The 25,033-nt window shown below is 39.6% G+C and overlaps 2 protein-coding genes across 7 annotated transcripts in view; both read left to right on the top strand.

Moving 5' to 3' along the window:
• Positions 1–709: 709 nt before the first annotated feature.
• On the top strand, positions 710–9,053 carry LOC131230955 (uncharacterized). 2 transcript variants are annotated; one of them, XR_009164150.1, is made up of 6 exons: positions 710–1,257; positions 3,265–3,426; positions 3,941–4,004; positions 7,208–7,458; positions 8,108–8,431; positions 8,529–9,053. XR_009164150.1 is itself a non-coding variant. In XM_058226976.1 (5 exons), the coding sequence occupies exons 1-5, from the start codon at positions 818–820 to the stop codon at positions 8,175–8,177; spliced, it is 987 nt and encodes a 328-aa protein (XP_058082959.1). In that variant the 5' UTR covers positions 710–817; the 3' UTR covers positions 8,178–9,053. The 2 variants fall into 2 exon arrangements, 1 of the variants encoding a protein (XP_058082959.1); XM_058226976.1 differs by having other exon boundaries at positions 8,108–9,053.
• Positions 9,054–14,569: 5,516 nt separating this feature from the next.
• Positions 14,570–25,033, top strand: part of LOC131231593 (DNA polymerase zeta catalytic subunit) — a 62,297-nt gene continuing 51,833 nt past the window's right edge. For 2 of the 5 annotated variants that reach the window (XM_058227840.1, XM_058227841.1), the window contains exons 1-3: positions 14,570–14,809; positions 15,975–16,057; positions 23,410–23,464. In XM_058227840.1, the coding sequence (XP_058083823.1) occupies positions 14,701–14,809; positions 15,975–16,057; positions 23,410–23,464 (247 nt within the window). In that variant the 5' untranslated portion in view covers positions 14,570–14,700. The remainder of the gene's footprint in view (positions 14,810–15,974; positions 16,058–23,409; positions 23,465–25,033) is intronic. The other 3 variants (XM_058227843.1, XM_058227842.1, XM_058227839.1) reach the window with 2 other exon arrangements.

Genomic DNA, 25,033 nt, shown 5'->3' with positions numbered 1-25,033 from the left:
ATAAAACACATACATTAATGCGGAGCCCACACAGATTGTTAGCCGGTGGGGATGTGGCATGCCCGCCGTATACAACAGACCAGGTAGAGGTAGAGGTGTACACAAATTGAGCTAGCTCGGCTAGCTCTCTTGAGTCAACTCGAGAAAGCTCAAGTCAACTCAGTTCGAAGCTAAGTTCGAGTTGAGTCGAGCTGATTTTTTTAGCTCAAAAATGAATTCGAGCTAGCCCTAGTTTGACTTGACTCGGATCAAACCCAGCTCGAACTGAACTCGGATTGAACCAGTTCGATGACTCAGTTACTTTGATATTGATGTTACTCACCAAGTGTTTGATGAAATGACCCAATGAAGTGTGGCTGATGGTAAGAAATGTACGTATATGAAACTGATACATTTTTGTCTTGATTTTTATATTGTTTAGAAGGTGTTTGATAAAATACCCGTAAATGGTTTTACAATTGTATCAAATACAGTGAGATTTTAAAGGTATAGTTTCGGTGTTTGTGAAAATGTTACAATGGCGAACTTGGCTTGATCTCGGCTCGAACTCAGCTTGAGCTGGCCAGTTAAGCTCATGGACTGGGCCGAGCCGAGTCCGAGTCCAAGCTGAGGTCGGCGAGTGGCCGAGCCGAGTCCAAGCTGAGGTCAGCTAGTGGCCGAGCCAAGTTGAGCTGAGGCCAGCTCGACACGGTTCGACTCTATGTATACCCCTGGGGAGAGGATTCTAGTCCGACGGCACGGCAGGCAGCACCATTTATCCCGCTGTCGGCCATAGCAGGGGAGTGCCAAACCGTTCAAATTAGCTGGCTATAGCTGCATGTGGGTCCCATCCGCAACAAGGACGAGCTTGGGTCGCGACGCACGCAAGATGAACCCATCTAGGGTTTTGGAGAGCGAGATGGCATCTCCTTCAACATCTAGGGTTTCTTCCAAACTAAAACCCAAACCATCCACTTCGGTTCGACTCGCACCTGCTATCTACCAGAAATCATGCCCGATCTGCCTCCGCAGCATCGAAGGTCACAGAGCGGCTGTGATCAAGGTCTGTTTCCACGCTTATTGCATCGATTGCATCCGGAAATGGAGTGATCTGAAGAGGAATTGCCCTCTCTGCAATGCGGAATTCGATCGCTGGTTCTTTAACATCAGGGTTTCGACTGGCGATTTCGAGGAAGAGCGGTTGGCGGATCTGAAAGAGAGAAAGAAGGTGGTTATAGAAGGCGGATTCAGACGCAGAAGGAGCGAAATCCATCACAGGTCAGAATTATAACAGTTCGATTTTTAATTTCTTTGCGTTGGTTTCAGATTCTCAGTAATTGGTCTGCAGAAAGAGTCGTTGATATTAGCACCAGCAAATAAAAAATAAAAAAATCACTTTCCGGCCACATTTCGATATTTGAGAATGGCGCTGTGACCTTATAATGGTCAGCTGGCGTTACTGTTATGCAACGGTAACAGCCACTTTGGAATGGGAAAACCCATCATGAAAATTGAAAATTGAAAATGTAAGGCCCATGAGAAAACAGTGATTACTTTTCCTAGGAACTCTGGTATATACATGCATGGAAAGGAGCTGTCATTGTGTCACTAACGCTGTAACTCATGTTGTTGAGAAAATAACCAGAATAACAATGTCTATTTCATAGCCTGTCATTCCATCAGCGGTTGTTTGGATGTGGGTAAAATCCCACTTATGCAGAGAATTCACAATGGAAGCCTTTAGGGGTCTTTTTGATGCTTGCGAGTTCTTTAAGTAGAAAGTGTAATGCAAACCCGAAATGGAAAGCAAATAAATCAATAAGAAAATAAAGAGATTGTGGAAAAGATCCATCAATCCTCTAGCCAGATGCTAGAGATCACAATGCAAGACTGTAAGCAAGCTCAACAGTCCTCTAGTCTGGAACTAGAGATCACTTTCCCTCCCTTCAACAGCCACCATTGAGAAAAGAAGAAAATTTCATATAGAGAATATTGATCAAGTTGTCTTATTCCACAGGATAGAAGTTCTATTTATAATCAACCTTACAATCTATAATAAAATATATGAAATATAAAAATCTATGAAATAGGAAAGCCCCTAAGTAACAAAGCTTTCTATATTTAAGAAAATGTCTAAAATAAGAATCTATGAAATAGGAAAGCACCTAAGTAACAAAGCTTTTTAAAATAAGAAGATACTTAGATAAGAAAATATTTAAGATTATTTCTTGCCTAAAAATAAAGATATGAAAGAGCAGATTTTCTAATCCAGAAATTTGAAAAAATGGAAAGTGATGATGGCTAAAAAAAGATGGTGGTCCTTTTCTTGTACACACGTGCAGAGTGTGCTCTCATGAGATGTGGGCCTTTTCTTTGAATCTTGATCCATCGGCACGTGTGGCCATTTGGTTGCATCAAAGTGACTCACAGGTAGGTGGTGTTTGACGGAGGAAATTCACCTGTAAGTCACTTACAGGCAAAACTGCCAGGAAACTTCATGGGGTTAGTGGGAGAAGTCGCTTCCTTCAAGTGACTTACTGTTGAAAGTCACAACTTAAAAACTTATAGGCATCCAAACAATCCCTTAGCGGTTGCTTGGCAGCTTGTATTTTGGGCAGTTATGGATTTGAAATCCAAATGCAAAGATTTTCTTTTGTTTGGCCCCTGGATATTGAGTGGACTTTTTAAATCCACTAGGATCCAAAATCACTAAAAAGGCCTTTTTAAAAAAAAATAAATAAATAAAAATTGTCTCTAAAAGGTAGAATGCAAAATCAGAGGATTTACAATCCTGTCCAACTGTCATAATTGTTCTCTACTCCTTTATGTGAAGTGGCCTTTTTGAAAATTCAGGTTGCCAAACACAGTTACTGGATTCCTCGGGATTGAAAATCTAGGCTCTCAAACACAACTGATAAAATGAAAATCTCAGGGATTTTCTTGGTACCTCCGGTCCTCCACCAACATTCTTTTGGGCCTTCCCCGTGTTCTTTTTAGAGCCTTCAACTTGAACCAACTCACTCCTAACCAATGCAATCATTGGCCTCCGAAAATGTACCTTATTTCTCATGACTTGTGGGACAATGGCATTTGTTTATATGCATTTTTTCTATTTCATTATTATTTTCCATACTTGGATCTTTTACGGGTGGTATTCTGGGAAAAAAACTCAAATTGGTGTGCAAATGCTTTCTTAGCTCTTTTGGGTTGTAACTGTTGAAAGCTTGAAATGCAGTTGAGATTTTCTTAGTGATACAGAATTTGTTGGTTGTGCACTTTGATCAGGTTGCTAAGCAGATCTAGGGATCAACTTCATTCTGTTATCCAGCGTTCTAGGCCGTTACCCTGGCGCCGCTCATTTGGGCAGTCAAGATTCATGCCTTCTCATGTGGGACAAAGAAATCAAGCTGAACTGGTAGCAGAAAGAGTTCTTCAGTGGCGCGCTAGGTATCTCACTCATCGTACATCCATATATTATATCCTTAATGCGATACATTGCTAAGATTGTTATTATATTACCTTTAGGATTATTCCTTCTTCATAGAGGCTAACTAGGAACCGATCAAGATTTTACATTTGTTTTTTTTTTGAATCAATGAAACCTGAATCATATGTTGCAGAGAAATTTTAATTAAATGAGCCCATAGCTTCTCTTGGTTTTGTTTCAATTGGTTTTAACTAAACGTGAATCTGTTGGGTTATGACTTTGGATAGTTTTGTTGCAGAAGACTGTCAAAATACAAAATTGTTTCTGTTCATTTGTTACAAGTTACAACTTACCACTACCAATGTTTTACTGCTGCTTCCAGAGGAGCGATAATCTGATATTATTATATTTATCAGAATTTTCAGTTCACATTTGAGATAACAAGTTTAGGGACAACAATTCATTTTCTATTGCTGTTGGTTTGATAGCTCGAGCAACTTTGTACCTGTAACATTTATTTCTATATTTCTGCAGTATATACAAGAGACGGTTACAAGCAATTCCTCTTCATTGTCCTTCTAGGGATAGCTTACATCAGGTACGTCAATTATTCTCGATGTACTTAGATTTATTTATTTATTTATGTTTTTTTGTTTGTTTTATAAGAGAGAATTAATTCAACCCACACCAGAGCTTATTCCTCTTTGAAAGGGCATTCTTTTGCAATGGCTTGAGTTCACTTTGAGGATTTTTAAAGGTACTGTACACCTGCAAAAAGAACAAATCTCCTACACATAATTTCCTAGAGGAATGGTTATTTCAAAGTTATAATAGTGCGGATAGAACTTCGAATGTATTGTCAATCTGCAACTTATTATGGCACTAACCTTGCCCCATGGTTTTATATAGCTAACTGCTGTTTTGAGTTGGTCTTTCTAAACATTGGTCAACATTTCACTCTAGTGTCCCTCAACATGGTTTTTGATAACCACCTAGTTTGGTCATAACCTCATTCACTATCGGTATTTTGGCCATAACTTCTTCGATACCTGTTAGAATAATTTCATCCAATAAACTTGGGCATGTTGTTTCCATCAGATGTCGTTGGACCCTCGAAACAAGTCATCTTCACATGTGACAAAAGTATGCTCCTATCATGTTTATCGCTTGTAGCATGTATGCTGTAGACCATAAAACCTAGTCGCTATCATCCTCGGTTCCCTTTTAGTCAGTGAGCAATGTTTCTTCTTCCCTTGAAAAGTTATAATGGTCCGATTATATTTCTTCCACCATTGTGCTAATACAGGGCCAATTTATGGACTATGAGTGTTATCCTCCAGATCAACCCCCTCTTTTCCCAACTCCGCCCCCATGCCATGCTAAGAAGATGCCTTCAATGGATCTGGACATCACCTACAACACTTTAAATGTGTCAAAGAGTCTCATATGGCTCTCTAGTATAGGAGCAGTGAGTAAATAGGTGATCAACCGACTCTGGGTTTTGCATGCACATCAAGCAGATATTAGGGATCATGATCTTCGAATTTTATCAATTCTAAGCACCTTGTTTCTTCCCACCAACCAATCAAAATTCTGCTACCTTAAGAGGGGCACTGTAATGCCAAGCATTAGAAGTGTGACATTTGTGCTCATGACCCATGTATCAACTTGTGGAAAGAGTGGATAGAGAGTCGGCCTGATTTTTCCTCGTTTCACACCATCACATCCATTCTCCCAAAGAAGGATGATGGCATTGAAGCCGCGCTGAAGGGCCGAGTGAAGTCATCCACTTCCCCATCTATCAAGTTCCTCTGACATGGAGGAGACCAAACCGCTACTTCTCTAGAGAGTGAGAAGCATTGAGCAATGTGAACATTTGCTTTTGGAAATAACCTTGTTAACGTCGAAAACGTATCCCAAAGCACCCTCTCTCTAATCCAAACATCCTCCCGAAAGCGAATCCTCTCCTCCTAATGAGAAATTGATCCCCACCTTAAACTTGGATGCCAACCTAGTAAACACCTTCCACAACATGGATACCCTATATAAGGATGAATCTTTTGTCTACCACCCCCCTTCCTTGACACCATACTTTCTAGGCATCACTTCTCTCCATAAGCTACCCTCTTCTGCCAAATCTCCACAATCACTAACCCAACAATAAAAAATTCATAAACTCCCATCCTCCTAATTTCCACCCCCCTTCTTCATATGGCTTGTACACCTCTTCTCACTTCAACAAATGAAAGTTTGTTTCTCTTTGCACCTTGTCACAAAAGTCTCGTCTTCATCTCTCTAACCTGTCCAAAATAGCCTCCAAGCACCAAAAAAGAGACGCAAGGTAAAGCAACAAATTTGACATCACTGCTTTTATTAATGTTAATTTACCGCCTAAAGAAAGGTGCCAACTCTTTCACCTTCACTATTTCCTTTCTATGTTTTCAATTATCTTATCCCAAAGATGCTTCATGGGTTTGCTAATGCATAAAAGGAAGGCTGAGATACGACAAAGGAAAAGACCCAATGCAACACCCGAACACCTCCACTTGCCTCGCCATATTCTACTCGGATATGCGAACACCCAACATCTCAGTTTTTAAGGATGTTTACCTTCAAGACCAACAACACTTCAAAATCTCTATCACTTTTTTCTCAAGTTATCCACCTTATCTTTTTTGCATTGCAGAATAGGATGATTTCATCAGTGAATTGGAGATGAGAAATTTGAAACTTTGTTTTTCTCAATCTAGAAATGGCTAATAAGGCCCACAGATAGGCCTATATCCAACATCTTTTTAAGCGCTTCCGCTACTACCACAAACAAGAAAGTGGAAAGTAGATGTCTTCGCCAGAGACCTCTTAAAGCCTTGAAAAAACGTATGGGAAACCCGTTGACCAACATGAAGAACTTGGTTGACTGAACACAGTCTCGAATCCATATCCTCCATCTCTGCCCGCAACCCAAGTGTCCCGATATGTAATCAAGAAAATCACAATGTACGTGGTCATATGCTTTCATAATGTCAAGCTCGCAAATATTACTTCTTCTTTTTTTTTTTCCCTTTTCCGTGGCACTATCTATGCATTCATGAGCAATTAACGCTCTATCCAAAATTTGTCATCTGGCAAAGAATGCACTTTAGATTTTATATATGGCATTCACTAAAACCACTCAAATTTTGGATGCCAAGATTTTACATAAAATTTTGTAAGGGCCCTCAACAAGGCTAATAGGCCCAAAATCTCTTGAGCATTCAACGCCGTTTTTGGGAATGATGCTTAGAAGGATGCTCCTAACTCCAACAATCAACAAACTTTTTTAAGGAACTTGGCAATAAAATTTACCAAAACGCCCTTCACCAACTCCCATTACACTTGAAAGAAAGCCATAGGGAATCCATCCAGCCTTAGAGCCTTATCTCTACCTAAAGTTTCTACCACCACCCTGACTTCCTTCTTGGTGATCGGCTTTTCCAAAGACTCGGCTTCGCTTTGGAAATTTAATTAAAAGGCAAATTATCAGGCCATGGCTGCGCCCACTCTCACTAGTGAGAAGATTCTTGTGAAATTGAACTAAGGTGTCACAGACCTGAGATTTTCCTCTACCCTTATCCCATTCACCAAAATGCTCTGAATCTTATTAGTCCTGGCCGGGCACTGTCAATGCTGTGAAAAAATTTCATGTACTTGTCACCTTCTTTTAATCGTGTTGCTTCAAACCACTGCCCCCACTTAATCTCCTCTTCCTTTGAGCAGTTCTTATATTCTGAGGAAAGCTCTTTTTTTTTTTTTTTCCTTCAGAAAATACGAAATAATGATGCAAAAGAGCAAATACAGCGGCGCCTAGAACCATGGATCCGGAGGGAATTACACGCCATCCTCGGGGACTCAGATCCATCAGTTATTGTTCATCTAGCTACATCATTGTGGATCTCAAGCCTTGAAGAAGAGTTCAAAGTGCCCTCAAAGACTGTTTACATGGAAGACAAATTTGTCCAACAGTTGAGGCCTTTCCTGCATGATCAGACGGATATGTTTTGGCATGAGCTCAGGTACTTGTATATATTTTAATCCAATCTCAAACTTTGTCGCTGTGATGTGATAGTGTATATCAGAGCCTGTTTTATTTTCTCCATGTGTTTATCTCACAATCACTTTGCCCCTTGCCAGACTACAATAGTGTTGCTATCAATCCTGCTTGCGTGAAACCAATCCAACTTGTTGTGGGTCTGGATTGAATTTCTCTACTGGAAACAAAGTGTGTGAGGAGTTCCAGTAGTTGTGGCATGGGCTCTTTGGATCTGAATGTGATTTTGTGGGCCTTCGTCCCTTTCCAGGGTAGTAGATTCTTTTTTGGTCGGGAATCGGAAATGACCACGACGCCACAAGGTGACTTTTTTGGGTGCATTTGGATGTAACCCCAAATAATGACTTACCTCTCCAAAATAAATAAATAAAACAAATCATTTTGGGCGGATATATGGGTGAGGCCAGCAATCAACCAGTGTAAGTGAAGTTTCAGTTTCTCTGCCCTTTCCACCCAAAATTGTCAGTCTCATCCCTTACCTACTAGATCAAAGGAACCAAATGATACGGGCAGAAAAGAAGACAGCTTGCTCCTGCCTTTCAATAACTTCCAAACAGAACCGTAACTCTGTTATTTGTATCATGTGATTGAGAATACAAACATTTTCTTTTCAGGTGTTTTGCAGAGAGCTCTTTTACCATGGCAGCATATGACTCTGTGGTTGATTATAAGCAGTTAGATTAAGTGCAAGGCACAAAAAATCAGACCAAGTGCCTGTTGATACCTTGGGCTATGGATGGTGCTGCTGGCGGACATTTGTGTTTGCTGATCTATCAAGTCCGGTGTGAAGGAGTGGATTGTCTAGACATAGTGTTCTCTGTGGATTTCACCTTCCAAATCCAAACCTGGTGTTTGTAGGAGTCGGCTTGGATATCAGCATGGAAAATCTCAGAATTCAAGCTCTTATCTACATGCAATTCCATCTTACTGTTGAAAAGGTATGCATCTGTTTTGGTAGACATGATGATGAACCGCCGAATAACTCATGCATCATCTTACCTGAGATCCTGACCCCTTGCTTTGTGCTGATCACAGATATGTAGTTGGTTGCTCTGGTATCTGTGAGCGGCTATCAAGATTCAATTAAGTCGCTTTCCTCTGATTTTGCATCCAAAGCATTCATCAGATTTCAAAGGCGAGGGAGTCTTTTCTTCTGATTGAGCTCTCATGGCTCTAGTCTTTAGGGGTTGTCCTTTCCTACTGCTTGATCAAATCCATTTCGGCTCATGGAATGCATCTACGATGATCCATGAGAGACATGGAAGCATACCCTCCACGTGACTGGCATAGCTTGTAACCCTCTGCCCACGATTGATTTACTTCTGCAGTCTGCAAAAGAGATGCAGTAGCAGCAGCAGGGCTGCTAGTGCACAATACAGTACAAGGATCTAACTGGCAGCATCGTGTTTAATTGGTGTTTGGAAGCTATGTTTGTACAGGTTGGTGAGTGGATAGAATTACAAGTGCTCAATTTGATCAAAAGAGGAAATGAAAACGTTAATGCCATTTGTTAGCATTCATTCTAGAGGGCTGATGGCTGACAATCCGTTCCTATGGTAACTTTTGCCTTTGGAAATATTGGCTATTATCAAGAACGGCTAAATGCTTTGTAAAAAGGGTTCCTGTATTAAGTTAGCCTACAACTGGCTGTAACTTGTACGTGATCAGTTCTCTTTTTAATAATAATAATAATAAGTCCTTTGTAATAATGAGCAAGTAGTCTTAAAATTGCACTTACCAGCTCTGATCTGAAGGGTAGTTGCAATTTGGAGCCTGCGACCTTACTCTTGTCATTGCTGGGTAGAAAACAAACATGTGGCGTCTTTTGATTGACCACGCAGTTCAAAAACTGGGTGACTTGAGTTGCAACTCTGCATGGTCCATGGTTTTAAAACTCAGTGATGTGAGTCAAAATTTACTTGTGAAACTCGAAACCGAGTTCAACTCGGTTCAGACTCCGGATGACTTGTTGAGTTAGCTCGACCACTTGGTGGGGTCGTTTGGATGCTTGTAGAATTGAAGGTTTTTAGAGGGTTTGTTTGCTATAAAGACTTTACAGCTGTCCGCTGCAATATGAAACCTGGCCAAATGTCATGTTTCGTGTGTTATGGGAAGTGGCTAGAATTTTAAAATCTTTCTATGGCATTGCAGGAGTCTTCTCCACCTTCTCCATCTTCGTAAAGGTCTCTCTCCATTTGGGTTTCAGTAGGTAGGTGATGATGTTGGAGATTATTTTAGAGATGATGGGTTTCGTTGGACGATGTGAAATAAAGAACAGGTGTTAGGACTTTCAAATGGTTCTATAAGAAAAGAGAGATTTATTTGATATTTTCGGAGTATGATGCTCGGCTGGCACTCACAACTTATAAGCAAACATAGCCTCGAATGGTGAAACCCGCTATCACCTCAAGAGAGATTTATTTGATATTTTCGGAGTATGATGCTCGGCTGGCACTCACAACTTACAAGCAAACATAGCCTCGAATGGTGAAACCCGCTATCACCAAGTGAGGGTCCCAAAATTAGATTTTGTTGAGGAATGTTGACCTGGTAGTTTTCGACACCATTTTGAGCTCTAAAAATAATTGTCATCCAATATGATGGGTTAGCATTGTTTTTATTCTTGACACATCTAAGGGACCCGTGATATGACAATTTAAGTTGAATTAATTACAAGCGCCTAATATTATCTATGACAATCCACCAAAATATGGAAGTTTTTCGCTTACACTAGACATTTAAATATCTTCCATCTCAAATATACGAAATGCTAGTGGCCATGGGCATTTTTTTCCAGGTATTTGAAAGAATTAAACCGTCGGTAAGGGGCTGTTTGTTAACGCCGAATTTTTGTACTTAATGCGGAATTCCAAAAATATTCCATGTTTTGTGGTGTTTCTTAACGCATAAGAAGGAGAGCGCTACACTATTTTCCGTTGAAAATTTCCTGGAGATTATTAATTTTTTAATTCAAAATTATCCTTTCCGAGGGAGATTGTCTCCCATGTGTTGTACCCATCCCAACTTTTAACATGAGCCCACCATGATGTATGTGTTTCATCCATTCCATTCATCCATTTTAAAAGATTGTTTTAGGGCTTGGTATCAAAAATGAGAGGAATATAAATCTCAGGTGGACCACACCACAGGAAAACAATAGTGATTGGATATCCACCATTAAAATTCTACCAAGGACCAATGTACTCTTTATTTGACATCCAATCTGTTGATTGGGTCATATAGACCCAGATGAATGGAAAAAACAAAGATCATCTTGACCCAAAACTTTTATGGCCCCCAAAAAGTTTTTAATGGTCGACGTTCATTCAACACTGTTTTCTTGTAATGTGGTCCACTTGAGATTGGGATATACCTCATTTTTGGTCTCATGCCATGAAATGATCTAGAAACATAGATGGACGGCATGGATGAAAGACATACATCATAGTGGGGCCCACATAGCACTAACCACCAGTCGAGTAGCCAATCTGTTTCCACGGACGAGGATTGGATATTGAGAGGTTGAATAGGGACGCGGATTAACTACTGACAGGTTGAATAGCGATATTTGCTACCGAAGTCACGTTACCAAGTTCCATGGGCCCACTGTGATGTATGTGGGCCCCACTATGATGTATATGCTTTATCTACACTGTCCATCTATTTGGAGATTTAATTTTAGAGAATAAATTAAAGAATAAGGCAAATCCAAATATGTAGTTAACCCCACCACAAGGAATAGTGGGGAGATTGATGCCTACCGGTGAAACCTTCGTAATGCTCACCGTGATTTTTATTTGAAATCTAACTTGTTCACAAGTTAACACAAACATGAAAGAAGGGAAAATACAAATATCAGCTTAATCAGAAACTTTCGTGGCCTATTTAAGTTTTTAATGGCGAGCATCACTCTCCCCACTGTTTTTTGTGGTGAGGTCCACTAGAGCTTTGGATTTGACTCATTCCTTGGATCTTTATCTAAAATCATATTTCCAAATGGATGGACGGCGTGGATACAAAGCATACATCATGATGGGGCCCACATAACTTAGTGATGTCACTTCATTAGCGAGTCTCGCTACTCAACGGATGCAAATTGGCTGGCTATATGGCTGCTGTATTGACTTCAGCAAGTTCTGTGGATCCCATCATGAGGTATGTGTTATATCCAAACCGCTCATCCATTTGGTGAGCTCATGTTAAGACTTGAGACGAAAAATAAGACATCGAACTATCAAGTGGACAACACTGCAAAAAGCAGTGGGGAATTGAACATCTGCCATTGAAACCCTTTTTGGGGTCACATACAACAAGGTGAGCCTTATTCGAAGGTTTTGTCGCTACTAGTGCTCAACATATAGTGACAATCTTCCCACTAAGAGGAACTAAGGGCCTTATGAATAATGATATTTTAGTTTTCTATTAAGTATTTAGTTTATTTGAATTAAATATAATGATTTTATTTTCATTTAATAAAAAATAATTTCTTTATGATGTAAAACATTTCAAAATGGAAGAAAGGTACAAATATGTCAAATTAACATATTTCAGACATTTAAGATGTTTGCTAATCAATAAGTTGTTTCAAATTCAGTACTTAATTTTCAGACTTCACCCATAATTATCAAACAAATTTTTTTACTGCAGATTTCAAATTCAGCCTCAAGATTTTAGATTTCAGATTCAGTTTTTAGATTTTAAATTTAACAAACGGGGCCTAAGAAAGCATTTGAGAGGTAAATCTTTATAAAAATTTAAGCTAAACAAACCCGCAAGTTATTCAAATGCATTTTAAGTCAAACAAACTTATAGGTTATTCAAATATATACAACTTTTTAATAGTAAAAAGTTTACTACGGCTGTCATGTTCTAAAATTTAACAAAGTAAAGGGAATTTGATTTCGAATTCAAGGATATGAGATATATAACGTGTGATTCATAAATATATTGCTTGTTATTCACATCCCACTACACAATTACATTCACATTCACATTTGATTAAATTATTAAATTAATCTCTATTAATTCATGATCATAATTACAATACTCATATTTAACTGATCAATCACTATTTTAAGTTAAATAGAACAGGCCAATGGAGCACACCACAGGAAGTAATGGAAATTGAGCAACTGCCACTTAAAACTTATCAGGGCATAGAAGTTTTGAATCAAACTAATATTTGTCTTATCCCTTTCTTTATCCAGGTCTGTGCGAAACAGGTTGGATGGAAAATAAAAACCATGCTGGGCCTTAGAAAGGTTTCAACGGTGGGCATCATTGTCCTCGTTGCTTTCTTTGGTGTGGTCCCCTTGAGCTTCGGCTCTTCCTCATTTATGGGCTCAAGCCTTAAAATGATCTCTCAAAATGGATGGACAGTGTGGATATAACACCTACATCATGGTAGGCGTCACTGAACTTGGGGACGTCAACGCACACTGAGGTCGGTGTTGTGTGGAACACCAAGCAATTGGCTCGGGCTTCGTCGGAAACGGACTGGCTACTCCCCTTGCCACGGCCCCGTGGCTGGTGGTCGGTGCTCTGTGGGTCCCACCGTGATGTATGTGTTTCATCCATTCCGTTCGTCCATTTATACAGATCATTTTAGGTCTCCATACAAAACATGAGAGGTATATAAATCTCAGCTGGACCACACCACAGGAAAACAATAGTGATTGGATATCCACCATTAAAATCTTCCTAAGGCCCAATGTACTGTTTATTTGACATTTAATCTGTTGGTTAGGTCATACAGACACAGATGAAGGGAAAAAACAAAGATCAGCTTGATCCAAAACTTTTATGGCCCCAAAAGGTTTTAATAGTCAGCGCTCATTCAATACTGTTTCCTTTAATGTGGTCCACTTGAGATTGGGATATATCTCATTTTTTTGTTTCATAACATAAAATGATCTGGAAAAATAGATGGCCGGCATGGATTAAACACTCACATCATGGTGGAGCCCACAGAGCACCGACCAAGTAGCCAATCCGTTTCCGGCTTCGTCTGAGGGGATGGTCTCCTGGACACAGTCCAACGGAACCTGACGAGTTTGCCCGTGCCCGGCCTACGGACCAAATAATGCAGTCCAAGCATGCCCAGCTGTCTGGGGCCAAAAGTCAGCCCATTGACAGCCCTAGCTAAATAGGTCCGTCGAATCAAGTAGGCCATGAATAAATGAAATGGACGGTTGGTATGTGGTCCACCACTTTCTATGCATGGGCCAGTCACGGGTCCGCGTTGTGGGTTCTGAGGTCAGACGAGTATTTACTGCAGCTGATTGACTCGCATGAAGATTCACCACCATTTTGTTTGCCAGTCTCTCGACCACCACTCACGTGCGTCGATCAAGACCGCTGAAATCGTGGGGCCGATTGTGGATGCAACAATGCAGAGCAAGAGGATGCGATTAACGGGACGAACAAGAATAAATGGCCAACAAATATCTGTGGTTTTTTATCTGGGCTCCATCCACCGCCCAGATTCACGGACATGCATGCCAGGTGTACGGTGAACGAGTCACCACTATTTTAGAAATGGTGATGAACTATCACCATTGTCTCCAGTAAAACAACTCAACTTGCTGGGGAAGTCTCTTCGATCAGCCAAGTCAGAGAAAAGGAAGAAAGAGGGATACTCAGCCACGTCAGAGAAAAGGGAGAACGACGGATACTCTGGCAGAGTATGATGGACCATACGCAGGCACTAAGAAATTGCAGGCGTGGCATACACGGAATTCAAATTAAACTGTCCAGATCATGGACGAACATTGTACTTTGGTGATTACCTGATTATCGGATCTGTGGAAATTTATTGAACGGTCAAAAATGAAAACTATCCAACGGTCACAATCCGACGAACAAGATCCACGGAACAGGGGTTGAGATTTATCAAAAATCTGATTTCCCGAATGTGACGATCAAAAGCAGATTAAGAATAGTTGGTATTGTTCGAGAAATTATACGCCATGCATACGAATATCTGACTGCCAGCGTATCAAGTGTCATACTCTGGCAGTGTATTATATAACTCTGAGTAAAAAAAAAAAAGCGCCATCTCACCTCCATTTATAAACCATCCAAACCGCGCCAGAATGCTATGGTAAAAGCTCCAGAATCCAAACTCCCAAAACCGAAAACTCGTTCCTAAAGCAGCAGCAGCAGAAGCTTTGCCTGTTTGGCATGCGCCCTTCAAACCCTCTGCGGGATGGCATCGCAATCCGATCCAAACACGTTTGGCGTTCGAATCGTGTCGATAGACTACTACATGTCTCCTCCCATTCCCGATCTCGACATCTGTTACAGCACCTTCCAAGGTATTTGCATTTGAATTTCTGTATACGGATGTGTTTGGATGCACTATCGAATTGGATTGCAATTTTAAGTCTAGTAAAGCGGAAATACTCAAACTGTAGTTTTCTTCCTCAGCATTCGTGTTGACAGTCAGGGCTCGGATTGCCTTATTAGGCCGATCCAGACTGAATGGGAGCACACCTCGTAAAACCACGTGGTGTGGTCCAAGTGAGTTTTGTAATGGCCTGATTTTTGGAGTGTCCATTCGTCCTTGTGGGGAGCGTCTTGTGACTGGATTGGATGGCAAATAAAAAACAAGGTGGGCCCCACACACAATCCGAAAGGTTTTTAATGATGGGCGTACACATGCCAATTGTTTCCTGTGGTGTGGTCCACCGTAGTTTTGGATTGGCCCAATTTTTGGTCACCAGGTAGAAGATGAGGGGGTCGCAGAGGATAGACGGAATAATGTCATGCACACATTACAGTGGGCCCCACGCATCGCATTGTAGGTTAGTTTTAACCTACAAAGATTTGCATTAGATCCAGTCTCTAGTTTATTTTTATTGTTATTCTTCTTCTTCTTCTTCTTATTATTATTACTGCTATGATTTTGTCGTCTGGTCATGATTTTCAATGAAGGTTTGCAATTTGATTCACTTTTGCATCAAAACATGGCCTAAATATTTCCTCTAGTTCAGCTTTGAGGCAAGACTTCTATGATAGTTTAGCATGATTCAGAAATGTGGCGACTATTCAACCGTAAGCATGACATAGTTGTAAGGCAATCCAAACCATGCAAGTCTCCCACCTAAATGTGGATGGAGCATAACCTAAAAGTTTATTATGCGAAGTTAATAGTAACCATTTGATTTTGTCCTTCAAATTTGGACCACTCACACTGTTCTACTTTCAACCATCCATTTGATAGCCATGAATTGGATGGACAGGATTGTTTGATTAGTGTGATTTTGAGGTATGCTCCATTCACAGTGTGCCTCAATTTGGGTAATCTGGATAGTTGTACATGAGGCCACATGTGAGGAGTCACCCCCATTTTCAAAATCGTGGTTAGCTATCATAGGAGTCTAGCCCTTAACTTTTTCATTGTAGTCTCTCTCTATCTCTCTCATTCACTCACTCACTCACTCACTCTCACTCACACACACATTTTTGTGGATTTTGAAGGTGGGGACGTGGCAGAGATTCCAGTTATTAGGATATATGGCTCTACTTTGTCTGGACAAAAGACCTGCTTGCACGTTCATCGAGTATGCATCAGCAATCATGTCATTTTCTTTTTGGTGTTCATAGGAAAGTAGAGGTTTTAGTATGGACTTGTGTTATTTCTAATTATGTAATCTATTCTTTGGAAAAAAAATTTAATACCTTGGAGTCGTCACTCTTAAATGATATATATATATATATATAAATATATAATATAATATAATATAATATAATATTAGGTTATGAAAGGAAGATAATATTCCAAATTGATTTTGAAGTGCATCATGCATTGCTTTATAATAGGAAGAGCTTTCCAGTTCATCTTGATGATAATGCTTGGCCTGTGCATGGATTTTCATTTTGTACTTGTCAGGCCCATTGGTTCAGTGATTGAAACCATTGATATGGGGGACACATGGATGTGAATGCACCAAAAATCCCCTAGTTTGAAGATGTTAGTCATTGAGTCATTTGGATATGTTGAATGTGGTCCTGTGCTGTATTTTGTCTTAACCATTTATTTGCTAGCCACCAATTGAAGGGTTTAGATTTTTCCATTTGGAAGATTTTTGTGCATGGGCCACCTAGAGTTGGTCCAATCATATCAAAGCTTTGGATTTTTGAATTGCCGATGCCCCTTCTATAAAGTGAAAACACTAAGTTTAGAATCTGACAATTTGATGCAGGACAATTAACCACTTGCTCTAAAAGCTTGAACTGATAAAGCATGGTGATTTAATCCATTTATCTCATAGCCCAGGCCACAAATCCATGGATTAGGTCTTCGGCCGAACCCTCCTCGTGGGCTCCAAATCCATGGGTTCTGCCTCACACGAGCCACCCGCCTCACACGGACCCCAAATCCATGTTCTGCAGGCCGCCTACCCCGAGTGTGCCCTTGCATCCTAGAGGCCAACCCACTCGAGCCCGGTGTGAAAGTGTCCCCGCATCAGAATCTCTTGGGTTGAGTGTTGTTTAATATTTGAGATGGCTTTACCTTATCGATTTAGGTTTGTCGAGTCTCAGTACTGTGTATTTGACTCTAGTTGAGGCAGTGGTCATCTCACTCGGCTCATATGTTTGAGGAATTTTCCTTTTGGGGTTGCTAATTGATGAATCGGGGTACATTCCTCAATGTTAGTTGATGGATGGTTAGATGTTTTAACCATTGTACTTTGTTTGATAACTGACTCGTGTTTGATTGGAATGTTGATATTTTGATTGGTACTTGGCGTTTCTTGGAAACTTGCAATATCTCTTCTCTAAAGAAACCGTGGCTTTGACAATCTTGCAAAGTTTGTGGTTGATTTGTGCAAATTCTATTTTTGCATTGAGTTGGTTATAGCCCGGGTTGATAATTTTTTTTAAATCTACTATTGAACGAGTTTATGTTTACCCTTCAATAACTATCTTTAACCTTTTTTTTGTGAGGTATCATCGAAAAGATATAACACTTTTGGTCTTTGATTAACATAATTGGAATTTGCTGTTCTCGAATAGCTAGGGCCACAATTTCTAACGTTTTCATTCTTTTTTATATAACAATTGTAATTTCGATTCAACGATAAAGTGCATAGCTCACTATTTGCCATTCGTTTTGTGTTTTACATCTTGGCAATTCGGGTTTAGTGGTTGAGGGCCTGTTTGGCCGGCTGGATTAGATGGGCTTAGGTGGTATGGAATTGCATCCGGTCCTGTGCCAATTCCACTCCATGTTTGGGAAGAGTGGAAAAGCTTGGAAGTAGGCTGGATGGAATCGTATCGGGTCCTGTGCTAATATCACTCAATGTTAGCAAGTTGTGTAGGTCCCACCATGATGTGTGGGCTATATCCACACCGTCCACCTATTTTTAGAGATCATTTTAGAGCATAGGCCAAAAAATCAGGTAGATCTAAAGCTCAAGTGGACCCCACCATAGAAAGCAATGAGGATTGAATAATTACCATTGAAAACTTCTTTGGGGCCACATAAGTATTGGATCTGCCTCATTTTTAGGCCCATGCCATAAAATGAGGTTACAAAACAAATGAACGGTTTAGATATAACACATGTATGTTATTGCCAATAATTTCAAATGATGGTGGGTATATCTTTTCAATGTACCACCGTATTACAAACAAAAAAGGAAATTAAGCTTGTCCCATGGTAACAGGGAACAGTCCCTGCCATGGGTAATAATGATGTTTTTTGAATCCTATCCCACCTAATACCGTGGGATCGGTCCGGCCAAATAGGCCCTGAGAGACATCACCTGATTGCCAATGTTGTTCAAATGATTGAAAAATTAGTTTGTTGAGCTACAAAACTTTCTTGTAGTTTGTGTATGACTCTTGAAGGTTGATTCTTTGTTTGTTGAATGAATGAATACAAAGTAGCATTGTTCATTACAATTGTCTTTCTTTCGATATGGTTCGATATTATGCAATTCTTAACTCCATTGTAAGCAATGTGCACCCAAATATGCCTTGTCAAGAGGCTTTCTTTGATCTGGGAAACAAAACACATTCCAGGTTGTGGTCTGGCACCATGTTATTAAAAAATGGTTCCGTAATGGTAATGATGGGATGCCATATGGGGCTGTACGAGCCCAATACGTGGCTAGTACATTTTCTTCCTTCGATTTTTTTTTTTTTGGACTAGTATAGGGCTGTAACGGCCAATGTATTCCATAGTGGTGACGATGGCCGTAATGGTACCATTGCCGTTATCGTTACGATCAATGTTGTCAAAAGCGATTATGCGATCGCATAATGCCATCCATATGGCATATGCCATATGGATGGTATGCGACCGCATATCACATATGCGATTATGCGATCTCATAATGGCATATGCGATGCATACTCTCCAACGGTCAGAAATTTAACCGTTGGAGCATTATTATTATTTTTTTTTCCCGGAAGGTTTGCCTATAAAAAGGCACTTCCCCCTCCATCTGCAACATAAACATCCTAAAACACTCTCTTGCTCTCGTACATCATTCTAAAGCCCTCATTCTCTCTCTTAGTCTTTTCTTTACTATTCAAGATCAAGTCAAGGACTCAAGAAGCAAGACGTTAGAAGAATCAAGGATTCAATCACTCTATGCTATTCACTCTATATCTTTCTCTCTTATCTCTTCTATAGTTCTATTATCTTATTATTCTAATTTTTAATCTCCATTCTAAGAATCTAATATCTTATTCTAAGTTTCTAACTTTTTTAATTTCTAATCTTTATTCTAAGTTTCTAAATTGTGTTTGTGTGATCGTTTGTTCTTGATTTCTTTTTAGAATTATCATTTATCAAAGATTCAAGAGTCAAGACTCAAGAGTAAGACTCAACTCAAGAAGAGACTCAAGTCTCAACAACTCAAGGGTCCAGTCAATAGTCAAGTCTCAACTCTCAAGTGGCAATCACACACTCAAGTCTCCCAACAAAGTCTTCTATTTTGTTTCATACTTTCATTGTAATTTGTAGACTTGTAGTTTCTTCTATGTACTTTGTACTTTATAGTTTCTATTTTCTAGATTCTAGACTTCTAGTTTATTTCAACTTTCAACTTTCAACTTTCTAGTTTATTTCAAGTTTGAAGTTTCTAGTTTATTTTTAGTTTAATTATTTCTAGTTTCTTGTTTAGTTGTAGTTTGTAGTTCCTAGGATTCAAAATTCAAGACTCAAGAGTGTGATAATTTGCAACTTTGAAGAATCAAGAGTCGAGACCCACTTTCAAGACTTTCAAGATTCAACAACAACTTTCAACCTCCAACTTCCAAGGACTCAAGAGTCACAAGACTCTCTCTCTCTCTCTCTCTCACACACACACACACACACACACGCACACACACACAATTGTATTTGTAACTCCATAACCATACTAGTGACACTCTCCATCTTACTACTTAGTAGTTAGCACTTGCCTATTACAACTTACTAGTTACTGCTACTTATTGATTTTAATACTTACTACTTAGACTAATGGACTCTAGTCTAAATTCTAAATTTCTAATACACACTCATAGTCTCATACACATACTACGGTCAACTATTCTACCTTACTAAGCTACGCCTACTACATAGTGTCATCATGTCTTCTTCTCAATCTTCTACTTTGAAGCCAAAGTCAAATGACTTGGGTTGGAAGTACTGGCACTATCGAAGTGCTGGTGAAAAGTCCCAAGTAGTGTGTGACCTATGCGGATTCGTAAGTTCCGGTGGTATTGGCCGGCATAAACAATGCCTTTTGCATGCATTGAGGGCAAATGCAAGAGCAAGTCTCAATGTTACTCCAGAGATTTGTAGGGAAATCATGGAGTACATGGACTTCTTGATTTTTATGTTCTTAGAAGGTGTTTGATGAAATACCTGTAAAACCACTGCTGCTGTTTTATATACAGTGAGATTTTGAAGGTGCAGTCCATGTGTTTGTGAAAATGCTGCATAGGCGAACTTGGCTCAAAGTGGCCCGAGTTGCTAACCAAACCGAGCCGAGCTGGCTAGTCAGGCTCGACCGAACCGAGTCGAGCTGTGTCCAGCTCGACTCGGTTCAACTCGTGTACACCTCTATATATGAGCATAATGTACCACAAAAGACTTCAATTCCAGCTAGACTTTCTTATAAATCATTCATATTACCTATGTATACTATTGTTTGGATGTATACTGCAGTACAACTCACATATGAGCCACAAATCAAAAAGCAGAATATATGTGGGCTAAGATTATCGCTCAATATGACCTATGGGACATATAATCTAGTTTTTTTTTTTGGGAATATACAATTCAATTGGTGGGCACCACCAGTCTAGTGAGAATTTTCTCTCTTGATCTTCAATCAGCCAGCCTAGATGCATCCTTTAATAATTGTGTATGGTCCTACATGCATTAGAGGGTATTCTTGTGATATGTGATTTTGGAGGCTTCGTAGGTTGTATATCTTTTAGATAGGCTTGAAAAGATATTATCTCTCTAGATAAGCTTGAGAAGATATCTAGAAATTTCCTAAATAGGCATAAGAAGTCTTAGACAGTTGTTGGGTCTGAAATTTGGATAAGTCCTTGCGCTCCATCTTTTGTTGGTAGCGCACTAGTCGCACTCCAACCTTTCATGTCACACACCAATGCATGTTAAATCTTGGTTTCTACAAGAAACAACAAGTCACAAACCTCCTCCAGCAAGGAGCACTACACCTCCATTGCTCCAAATTAAAACAATATGAAGCTATGGTTCACGCACCTAGCCAGTGGGTAGTGCAAGTGCTCTTCCAAGAGTGCAATATCTTCCGACTTCTGGAATGACGGGAAGTTACCATTCTGCCAATCAACTTGCAACACATGTCTAAAACCATCATTTGGGCACGAAATAACCTCCTAACAGCCTCCTAGGAAGGATATAAGTAACAACCTTTTAGAGGGAATCCAAGCCACTCATCCCTATAAATACCCATTTTGATCCTCATTTACAACATCCATTCAGCTTTTTTGAGGAATTGATGCTAAATTCTTCACCTGTGGTTCAAGGTCACCTACTTCCTTCTCCTCACCAAGTGCAATTAAGATATGGTAAGCACGAAAAAGTCTAAAGATTCGACGCCTCACAACAGAGGCCTTGCAAACCTGAGTATGCGCGAGAAGTGTCAAACACCTTCTGGGAGGCCTCACAACCTTTGATAGGGCGGTCCTAGAGTTGCACCCTTGCTTGGCTCCTTTGGGAGGGCTTCCCGCTCTTGTTGTGCAGTCCCCCCTCCCCCCCCGAAAGGAGTCGCACTCCTTGTCCCACATGTTGGCATGTATCTTGATGCATTCTTTAACTGTCCTAGAACCCCTAGCAATGCTAAAATGACCTTACTAGCATACGCTCTAAACTACATGGCTATCTAAACCCGATGTCTTGTAGGATACATAGAAATGCATCATTTGCTAATATATTGACACCCCACTGGTTGTACGAGATGTCTAAACCTCAAAGGCTATCGCTTGTACCTCAACGGCTCAGCCTGATCGATGATTCCGAGACTCCAAAGACGAACGATCATAAATTATGATTCGTATACATGATTTGCATCTTCCTATTATGTACCATGTAACATATTACTTTTCTTAGTTTTTACCTTTTCATATACATACCTTCCTTGCCACCAGCCACACTTCATTGAGTCATTTCATCAAACACTTGGTGAGCAACATCAATATCAAAGTAACCGAGTCACTGAATTGGTTTGATCCGAGTTCGATTTGAGTCGAGTGAAATTTTTTAGAGCTTAAAAAACCGCTTGACTCGGCTCGAACTCAGTTTCTAACCGAGTCAAATCGAGCTTTTTCGAGTCGAGTCGGGCGAGCTAACTGAGCTAACTCGGTTCGTGTACAGCCCTACTCATATATGTCCAAACAGCGAGCCTTATACTCAACTGCACAACAGTTTGTCCCTACAGTTACCTGTTGGAATACATGGAGTTAAAAGTAGATTTTGACTCTTTTATTTGCTGTTTTTTAGTTTCTTTCCTAGAATGCTTCTTTATATGGAGATTTTGGTAAAGGCTATATAAAAGGTAGCCATATGTATGAGCTAGAATATGGTTTATGATGTATTCAAATAGCTTATTTTGAGGTTTTCTGGTAGTGGTTGATTCTATCTACCAGCATGTGTTGCTTCTACCCCCTATAGCACGTATTGCCTCTTCCTATTTGCATTTTTTTTTGCATGTGATTACTAGTTTTAACTAGCAGACTGTTGGTCACTACTAACAGTTTGTTTATTTGGGTTACTCGTCAATCATGTGGTACAGTTCAAGGAATTCGAAGGTTCTAACTGGCACGTATTCAGTTTACATCTTGAAATTCAGATTCTTTCAACCTTGCTGCAATTCTTTTGATCGGTAAAGGAGAATTTATTAAACGGAAAATTGCCAAATTTCAAAGTACAACCTACAAGGGGAGACACCCTTGCTCACACTACAACAAGAGTGGGACCACTCCTGACATAGATCATCAGACCTTTGATCCAAGAACTCTTTTAACAACCTTACCTCAAAAAGGAAAAAAAAAAAACAGAAAAAAAAAGAAAAAGAAGAAGAAGAACAACCCTTTTAACTACCTCTTCCAATCCCTTAATTCGATCTTCCTGCACCATCCTCATATTACACAAAAATTACAAGAATACCTTCATGGTGCATATTTCCACGCCGCCGCAACCCCCCCCCCCCCCACCCCCCCCCGGATTTGTGAGGTTCTTGAAAGTCAATGTCTAAATTGTTTATGATTATGGATATCCTGTCTTTTTCAAATGGAATACTTTTCCATCACTCTGTTCTGTCACTTGTGTTATATTATATCTGATGTTATTGGAAAAATTTTCATTTATCTTATTGGCAACTCCTTTTAGATTTATAGATTAATTTCTTGCCATTGGATCTTGTAGGCTTTGCCCTATTTATATGTGCCCTGTTCTGATGTCCTTCAAACTCCTCAGGAAGGTATTCTCTTAACTTAAATTTGATTGCATACACTGCCTGTTCTTAGTTTTGAGTTGATTCTTGGTAGATGTGGTTTTGTGGTTCTTGAGGCTGAAAGGATGCACTGGTGTGTAGAAACTTATATTGGATAAACCTGTTTTGGTGAGATGAAAGCAAGAAACTAATAGTGTAAAATAAAGAGAGGAGAAAAGGATTCATGTAGCTGACCCCAATTAGTTGGGATAAGGCTTACATGACGATGATGATGAAAGAGAGGAGGAGAAAAATAGAAGTGAGAGAGAATTCCTGTATTGCTTAATTAGAATACACGAGAGTGGTAACTATATACTAATCAAGTATACATAGGAGATTTTCTAGAATATCTAGGGGGTTTCTAGAATCCTTCTAAATCTACAAATTTACAATCTCAAGACCATCTAGGAGATTTCTAGAATATCTAGTAAAGATAATAATCCCAAGATTGTCTAGGAGATGGTGATGGAAGAGTTATCCTACTTTCATCATCTTATAGAGAGAGGAAGGGCGCTTTGATCGACCTTCAAACTTGAGTTTTGCTAAAGAGAATGAAAAGAGGAAGAAGAAGAATGACTGGGAAGAAGAAAGAAAAGATAAAACTCTAGATCAGAGATGCTCTAATACCATGAAAGTTTAGATGAAACAAGAGGGAAAAGAGAGAAGTGGAAGAGAGAAGGGGTGTTGCCCATTATCACCCTCTCTTTTTTAATCTTTAATTAAACTAAAATCCTGATTACAATTGGAGTCTAAAAGAGATAAGCAAGATACAAAAAACAAGGATTAAAGACTAACACAAATTAGGAAACATAAAACCTAATTCTACTAAACTTAATCCCATATATAGTACACTATAGGTGTATACAAATTGTTGTATACAATAGGTGCAGTGTACACCTTAAGTGTACACAAATTTGTGTGCACTAACATTGGAAAGGTGCTTGACATATTTGTGGATGAAGAGATCTAAAGTGTGAATTCATCTCATATGATGGATATTTATTCAAGGGTTTTCTCGCTTATTTATTCTTTAAGGATTGCTGTGGGAAAAGATCCTATTTGAGTTACATGGAGGAGTATTGGGTGGACACTTTACAAGAGATAAAACATTGACTATGGTAGAAGAAAGACACTACTGTTCTCATATTCACTGTGACGTTGAACAGTTCATGGAACGATGTTGCCAATGCCAAGTCTTCAAAGGTCATGTGCAAAACATTGCGCCTTCATATGTCGCTTTCTGTTTCAATCTCGTCATGGGTGGAAATTTCCATGAACTTCATTTTGGGTCTTTATAAGACTTAAAGAGGAGCATATTTGATTCTTGTTGTGGTGGACCGTCTTTTAAAAGATTCCTACTTCATTCCACGCAAAAGGACAATTGACACTATACATATCGTCAACGTATTCTTTTCAGAGATTGTGTGACTTCACAGGATACTGAAAACAAGAACTTCAGACCGCAACTTGAAGTTTGTAGGGCACTTTTGGCACGTTTTATGATGGCAGTTGGGGATTGAGCTTTAATTCTCTAATGCATATCATCCTCAAACAAAC

Source organism: Magnolia sinica, chromosome 17, assembly GCF_029962835.1.
Source record: "Magnolia sinica isolate HGM2019 chromosome 17, MsV1, whole genome shotgun sequence".
NCBI classification, from domain to species: Eukaryota; Viridiplantae; Streptophyta; class Magnoliopsida; order Magnoliales; family Magnoliaceae; genus Magnolia; species Magnolia sinica.
This window is presented reverse-complemented; position numbering and strand designations above follow the sequence as displayed.